General features: G+C 49.2%; 1 protein-coding gene across 1 annotated transcript in view; it reads left to right on the top strand.

Moving 5' to 3' along the window:
- The first annotated feature begins 1,352 nt into the window (after nt 1–1,352).
- The window catches only part of LOC106574880 (rhodopsin kinase GRK1), a 14,676-nt gene continuing 7,407 nt past the window's right edge, over nt 1,353–8,621 (top strand). The window contains exons 1-4 of the mRNA XM_082963178.1: nt 1,353–2,483; nt 5,689–5,816; nt 6,563–6,720; nt 6,901–6,984. Coding sequence (XP_082819304.1) covers nt 1,782–2,483; nt 5,689–5,816; nt 6,563–6,720; nt 6,901–6,984 — 1,072 coding nt within the window. The 5' untranslated portion in view covers nt 1,353–1,781. The remainder of the gene's footprint in view (nt 2,484–5,688; nt 5,817–6,562; nt 6,721–6,900; nt 6,985–8,621) is intronic.

Here is an 8,621-nt window from a genome sequence, read left to right on the forward strand (position 1 = left end):
TACCATTCCATAGACATGGATCACCTACCATTCCATAGACATGGATCACCTACCATTCCATAGACATGGATCACCTACCAATCCATAGACATGGATCACCTACCCCTCCATAGACCTGGATCACCTACCATTCCATAGACCTGGATCACCTACCATTCCATAGACATGGATCACCTACCATTCCATAGACATGGATCACCTACCATTCCATAGACATGGATCACCTACCATTCCATAGACCTGGATCACCTACCATTCCATAGACCTGGATCACCTACCATTCCATAGACCTGGATCACCTACCATTCCTTAGACCTGGATCACCTACCATTCCACAGACCTGGATCACCTACCATTCCATAGACATGGATCACCTACCCCTCCATAGACCTGGATCACCTACCATTCCATAGACCTGGATCACCTACCATTCCATAGACATGGATCACCTACCATTCCATAGACCTGGATCACCTACCATTCCATAGACCTGGATCACCTACCATTCCATAGACATGGATCACCTACCATTCCATAGACCTGGATCACCTACCATTCCATAGACATGGATCACCTACCCCTCCATAGACCTGGATCACCTACCATTCCATAGACCTGGATCACCTACCATTCCATAGACATGGATCACCTACCATTCCATAGACCTGGATCACCTACCATTCCATAGACCTGGATCACCTACCATTCCATAGACATGGATCACCTACCATTCCATAGACCTGGATCACCTACCATTCCATAGACATGGATCACCTACCATTCCATAGACATGGATCACCTACCATTCCATAGACATGGATCACCTACCATTCCATAGACCTGGATCACCTACCATTCCATAGACCTGGATCACCTACCATTCCATAGACCTGGATCACCTACCATTCCATAGACCTGGACCACCTACCATTCCACAGACCTGGATCACCTACCATTCCATAGACATGGATCACCTACCATTTTTATGAATGCTACCACTCTGACTCTTTTCTTATCTCTCTCTCTTTCTCTCACTCTCCCTCTCTCTTTCTCTCGCTTTCTCTTTCTCTCCCTCTCTCTCTCTCCTTCTCCATCTCTCTCTCTCTCTCTCTCTTTCTCTCTCTCTCTCTCTCTCTCTCTCTCTCTCTCCCTCTCCCTCTCCCTCTCCCTCTCTCTCTCTCTCTCTCTCTCTCTCTCTCTCTCTCTCTCTCCCTCTCTCTCTCTCTCTCCCTCTCCATCCTATTGTCCTCCTCATGGTTTAACACAGTAGCAGTGGAAGGAAGGTATTATAGAGTTAGTGGATAAACTCTGAACACAAAGGTGTTGAGTCAGACAGATCTCTGTTATGTGAGAATGTGTGTGCGTGTGTGCGTGGCAGGGGCTTAACCTCTCAGTCTCAGGTTTGCTCCGGTCCCAGTAAGGGGAATCAGTGCTCCCTGTGTGTCTCTTTCTCTCTCTCTCTCTCTCTCTGAATCCTGCGCTCCAGGGGTACAGACAGACAGACAGATCACCCCTCTGCTCTCTACTGAATCACTACAGTCTGGGGGAAACTCTAATCCTTTCATTTCCCGTGAACATTTTGGTCATCCGGCCTGTCCTTCTCTTCTCCTCCTCCTTTCCTCTCCCCCTCTTCTTCTCTCCGTGTCCATGACGAGAGGAGTTGTCAGGGGCTTTTCTCACTCCCTCTCCTGATCTGTTTCCCAGTGGAGCTCGGCGCTTCTCTTCTGTTTCTCTCTCTCTTTATTTCTCTCTCTTTGTTTCTGCCTCCATCCTTCATCGCCATGGATATGGGCAGCCTGACAACGGTGGTGGCCAACTCGGCCTACATCTCGGCGCGCGGGAGTTTCGACGGCACGGCCAACCCGTCCGCCAACCGGGACAAGAAGTACCACGCCCGCCTGAAGCTGCCTCACATCACGGTGTGCGAGGGCCTCAGGGAGACACTGGACCTGGGCTTCCAGACCGCCTGCGTGGAGCAGCCCATCGGCAAGCGTCTGTTCCAGGAGTTCCTGGAGGCCAACAACGAATACAAAGGCCCCTGCCGCCTGTGGAAGGACGTGGAGGAGTACAACCAGGCCGAGGACCAGGACCGCATTAAGAAGGCCTCTAAGATGCTCTCTCGCTACATGGAGCCAAGCGCCAAACACTTCTGCCCCTTCCTGCCGGAGAACGACATCACCAAGGTGAAGGAGAAGTACGCGGAGGCCGGAGACGATCTGTTCATCGAGACTCTGACCAGCGTACTGGACTTCCTCAAGGAGGTCCCTTACACCTTCTACCTGGACAGCATGCACCTGAAGAGGTTCCTCCAGTGGAAGTGGCTGGAGATGCAGCCCACGGGAGAGGACTGGTTCATGGACTTCCGTGTCCTTGGGAAGGGGGGCTTCGGGGAGGTACACGCCACCTCGATGAAGGCCACGGGGAAACTGTACGCCTGCAAGAAGCTCAACAAGAAGAGGCTGAAGAAGAGGAAAGGATATGAGGTGAGAGACAGAAGACCTGTATTACTACTATATATAGTGGACTTTGTAGTTCACTTCTAAAATGGAGGGCAAAATTGGATGCCATTGGAATAGAGGAAGGAGTGCCTGATGGGTAGTGTAGTTCATGGAGGGAAATGGCTATGTGTCAGTGGATGGGTTGATACGAGACGTGTGTTGTAAGACATTAGGGTTAGGTGTTGGTTTCAGTACATGTGAGTTTCGTGTGAGAGCTCTGAGGAAGTCACTTTAAAGAGGTAAGAGATAAAGAGAGAGAGAGAAGCGTGTAACGGACAAAAGAGAGTTCACAGTTTAATTAATAAAGTTTGTGTTTTGGGTACGATGAATACCACTCGTAACACAACTTATCCAAAGCATCTGTCCAGGATAAGCGATGCTTAGTGGAGGAGGACTGATTACGGAACAGACTTACGTTAGTACATAGGAGAGCACACACACACAGGTGTTAGTACATAGGAGAGCACACACACACAGGTGTTAGTACATAGGAGAGCACACACACACAGGTGTTAGTACATAGGAGAGCACACACACACAGGTGTTAGTATATAGGAGAGCACACACACACAGGTGTTAGTACATAGGAGAGCACACACACACACAGGTGTTAGTACATAGGAGAGCACACACACAGGCGTTAGTACATAGGAGAGCACACACACACACACAGGTGTTAGTACATATGAGAGCACACACACACACACAGGTGTTAGTACATAGGAGAGCACACACACACACACACACACACACACACACACACACACACACACACACACACACACACACACACACACACACACAGGTGTTAGAACATAGGAGAGCACACACACACACACAGGTGTTAGTACATAGGAGAGCACACACACACACACACAGGTGTTAGTACATAGGAGAGCACACACACACACACACACAGGTGTTAGTACATAGGAGAGCACACACACAGGCGTTAGTACATAGGAGAGCACACACACACACACAGGTGTTAGTACATAGGAGAGCACACACACAGGTGTTAGTACATAGGAGAGCACACACACACAGGTGTTAGTACATAGGAGAGCACACACACACACGTCTTAGTACATAGGAGAGCACACACACACACACACACACAGGTGTTAGTACATAGGAGAGCACACACACACACATGTCTTAGTACATAGGAGAGCACACACACACACACACACACACACAGGTGTTAGTACATAGGAGAGCGCACACACACACACAGGTCTTAGTACATAGGAGAGCACACACACACACACAGGTGTTAGTACATAGGAGAGCACACACACACACAGGTCTTAGTACATAGGAGAGCATACACACACACACAGGTGTTAGTACATAGGAGAGCACACACACACACACACACACACACACAGGAGAGTACATATCCCTCAGCCTTGACCTTCAGCAGTATGTCACAGCTCTTCAGATTATCACAGGGATTTCACACTACATAAGAACCTCATTCAGGACTATTACCCAACAACACACCTTCCAAATGTCTTCCTCTGAGGTTGCATCACAAATAGCACCCCACTCCATGTAAATCCCTATGGGCCAAGGTGAAAAGTAGGGCCCTTCATAGGGAATAGGGTGCCATGTAGGATCATCCCTGTAGATTTGTTCTATGCCACAAATAGACTCGACAGAGGAGTGGTCTGGGCAGTGGTGTGTGTGTGTGTGTGTGTGTGTGTATGTGTGTGTGTGTGTGTGTGTGTGGTGTGTGTGTGTGTGTGTGTGTGTGTGTGTGTGTGTGTGTGTGTAGTATAGTGCAGTAGTCTCCAGTAAGATGAATGTAAGTGTTGGACTGTAGTCGTTCTGAGCAGTGAGGGGTAAGGGTCTGTCTGGAGTGGAACTGAATGAACAGGGGACATTGAGATATATTGGGCAGGGCAGTGGCAATGATTAGAGATGACATGAAATACAAGTGTTATTTCATTCAAATACCCCAGGGGTCCAGCTATTCCTCTAGGCCACAGTGGCAACTGGTTTACACACTGATGTCTACCAGGGAAATACGCTGTGTGGACTCTGGACTGACTTTGGACTGTCAAATCACTCGTGGATATGAAGTGACATTAATCGCTCAGTGAAGTGCCAATGCAGGAACCAGAGGAGCTGTGCAGAGTGTCTGTCTTCCATGATATAATCAGTAATAAGCCCCTACCTGCAGGAACCAGAGGAGCTGTGCAGAGTGTCTGTCTTCTATGATATAATCAGTGATAAGCCCCTACCTGCAGCATTACAATGATTATTGAGCTCCTTACTCAGGACGTGCCAACTCTGCCATGTTTCTAAATGGAGCAGATCCCTCCCTGCTACGGGTATTGGGCGTGTGTGTATGTGCGTGTTATCACACATGCTTATGTATAAGTATGTGGTTGTCTTGTGTAATGTGAATGAACTGATGGACCTTGCAGCCTGTCCTGTGCTGCCCTTAGACACAGGCTTTGGCCCAAATGGCACCCTATTCCCTATATAATGGCACCCTATTCCCTATATAATGGAACCCTATTCCCTATATAATGGAACCCTATTCCCTATATAATGGCACCCTATTCCCTATATAATGGAACCCTATTCCCTATATAATGGCACCCTATTCCCTATATAATGGCACCCTATTCCCTATATAATGGAACCCTATTCCCTATATAATGGCACCCTATTCCCTATATAATGGAACCCTATTCCCTATATAATGGAACCCTATTCCCTATATAATGGCACCCTATTCCCTATATAATGGAACCCTATTCCCTATATAATGGAACTCTATTCCCTATATAATGGAACCCTATTCCCTATATAATGGCACCCTATTCCCTATATAATGGAACCCTATTCCCTATATAATGGAACCCTATTCCCTATATAATGGAACCCTATTCCCTATATAATGGCACCCTATTCCCTATATAATGGAACCCTATTCCCTATATAATGGCACCCTATTCCCTATATAATGGAACCCTATTCCCTATATAATGGAACCCTATTCCCTATATAATGGCACCCTATTCCCTATATAATGGAACCCTATTCCCTATATAATGGCACCCTATTCCCTATATAGTGCAATACATTTGACCAGAGCCCTATGAGCCCTATGAGCCCTGGTCAAATGTAGTGCACTATATAAGGAATAGGGTGCCTTTCCCCTCCGGTCCACTAGGGGGCGATGGTGGAGAAGAGAATTCTGGCACGTGTCCACAGCAGGTTCATCGTGTCGCTGGCCTACGCCTTCCAGACCAAGACTGAGCTCTGTCTGGTCATGACCATCATGAATGGAGGAGACTTGAGGTAAAATAGCTTGCTCCTATTGGGTGGGTGTGGGGAGGGAGGAGACCTGAGGTAAGATAGCTTGCTCCTATTGGGTGGGTGTGGGGAAGGAGGAGACCTGAGGTAAGATAGCTTGCTCCTATTGGGTGGGTGTGAGGAGGGAGGAGACCCGAGGTAAAATAGCTTGCTCCTATTGGGTGGGTGTGGGGAGGGAGGAGACCTGAGGTAAGATAGCTTGCTCCTATTGGGTGGGTGTGGGGAGCGAGGAGACCTGAGGTAAGATAGCTTGCTCCTATTGGTTGGGTGTGGGGAGGGAGGAGACCTGAGGTAAGATAGCTTGCTCCTATTGGGTGGGTGTGGGGAGGGAGGAGACCTGAGGTAAGATAGCTTGCTCCTATTGGGTGGGTGTGGGGAGGGAGGAGACCTGAGGTAAGATAGCTTGCTCCTATTGGGTGGGTGTGGGGAGGGAGGAGACCTGAGGTAAGATAGCTTGCTCCTATTGGGTGGGTGTGGGGAGGGAGGAGACCTGAGGTAAGATAGCTTGCTCCTATTGGGTGGGTGTGGGGAGGGAGGAGACCTGAGGTAAGATAGCTTGCTCCTATTGGGTGGGTGTGGGGAGGGAGGGTTCTATTTATGTCTGACTATCTACAGTTGTTTATTTCCTGCTGTGTTTCCTGTTGTGTTTCTATGTGGTTTGTGTATGTCATGCGTGATCTGAGGTAAGAATGTCCTCTTGTAAACATCAATCTAATCTAATCTACGGTCAGGTATCATATCTACAATGTGGATGAGAACAACCCAGGGTTTGATGAGCAGAGGGCCTGTTTCTACACAGCTCAGATCATACAGGGTATGGAGCACCTCCACCAGAAGAGAATCATCTACAGAGACCTCAAACCTGAGAATGTGTTGTTGGATAATGAAGGTACACACACACACACACACACACACACACACACACACACACACACACACACACACACACACACACACTTTACACAGGACATGGGTCGACACTGACGTACTCTGGGCTGCTAACAATATCTCTGACGTTTGTTGGAGGTGTGTTTGACATTGTGGTCTTGATGTTTGCTCTCTGTCTCAGGTAACGTGCGTATCTCTGACCTTGGTCTGGCTGTGGAGCTGGAGGACAACCAGACCAATATCAAAGGCTACGCTGGGACTCCAGGTACACTACCACTTCCCTTAACTCACCTGTACAGTACAACTCACTGTAGTGTCCCTGACAACTCACTGTACTGTCCCTGACAACTCACTGTAGTGTCCCTGACAACTCACTGTACTGTCCCTCACTGTACTGTCCCTGACAACTCACTGTACTGTCCCTGACAACTCACTGTAGTGTCCCTGACAACTCACTGTACTGTCCCTCACTGTACTGTCCCTGACAACTCACTGTAGTGTCCCTGACAACTCACTGTACTGTCCCTGACAACTCACTGTAGTGTCCCTCACTGTACTGTCCCTGACAACTCACTGTACTGTCCCTGACAACTCACTGTAGTGTCCCTGACAACTCACTGTAGTGTCCCTCACTGTACTGTCCCTGACAACTCACTGTAATGTCCCTGACAACTCACTGTAGTGTCCCTGACAACTCACTGTACTGTCCCTCACTGTACTGTCCCTGACAACTCACTGTAATGTCCCTGACAACTCACTGTACTGTCCCTGACAACTCACTGTACTGTCCCTCACTGTACTGTCCCTGACAACTCACTGTAATGTCCCTGACAACTCACTGTACTGTCCCTGACAACTCACTGTAATGTCCCTGACAACTCACTGTAGTGTCCCTCACTGTACTGTCCCTGACCGGACACACTGCTGTAACCACTTACTGTACCTGTCCCCTCCCCTCTCTCTCACTCCTGTCCCTACCTGTCCCCTCCCCTCTCGAGCCACCTGTCCTTACCTGTCCCCTCCCTCTCTAGTCCACCTGTACTTACCTGTCCCCTCCCCTCTCTAGTTCACCTGTCCTTACCTGTCCCCTCCCCTCTCTCTCACTCCTGTCCTTACATGTCCCCTCCCTTCTCTAGACACCTGTCCTTACCTGTCCCCTCTCTATTACACCTGCACTTACCTGTCCCCTCCCCTCTCTATCCCACCTATCTTTACCTGTCCCCTCTCTATCCCACCTGCACTTACCTGTCCCCTCCCCTCTCTATCCCACCTATCTTTACCTGTCCCCTCTCTATTACACCTGCACTTACCTGTCCCCTCCCCTCTCTATCCCACCTATCTTTACCTGTCCCCTCTCTATTACACCTGCACTTACCTGTCCCCTCCCCTCTCTATCCCACCTATCTTTACCTGTCCCCTCTCTATCCCACCTGCACTTACCTGTCCCCTCCCTCTCTATCCCACCTATCTTTACCTGTCCCCTCCCCTCTCTATTACACCTGCACTTACCTGTCCCCTCCCCTCTCTATCCCACCTATCTTTACCTGTCCCCTCTCTATTACACCTGCACTTACCTGTCCCCTCCCCTCTCTAGTCCACCTGCACTTACCTGTCCCCTCCCCTCTCTATCCCACCTATCTTTACCTGTCCCCTCCCCTCTCTATCCCACCTATCTTTACCTGTCCCCTCCCTCTCTATCCCACCTATCTTTACCTGTCCCCTCTCTATTACACCTGCACTTACCTGTCCCCTCCCTCTCTATCCCACCTATCTTTACCTGTCCCCTCTCTATTACACCTGCACTTACCTGTCCCCTCCCCTCTCTATCCCACCTATCTTTACCTGTCCCCTCCCCTCTCTATCCCACCTATCTTTACCTGTCCCCTCCCCTCTCTATTACAC

This window comes from Salmo salar, chromosome 16 (assembly GCF_965601325.2).
Source record: "Salmo salar chromosome 16, fSalSal1, whole genome shotgun sequence".
NCBI lineage: Eukaryota > Metazoa > Chordata > Actinopteri > Salmoniformes > Salmonidae > Salmo > Salmo salar.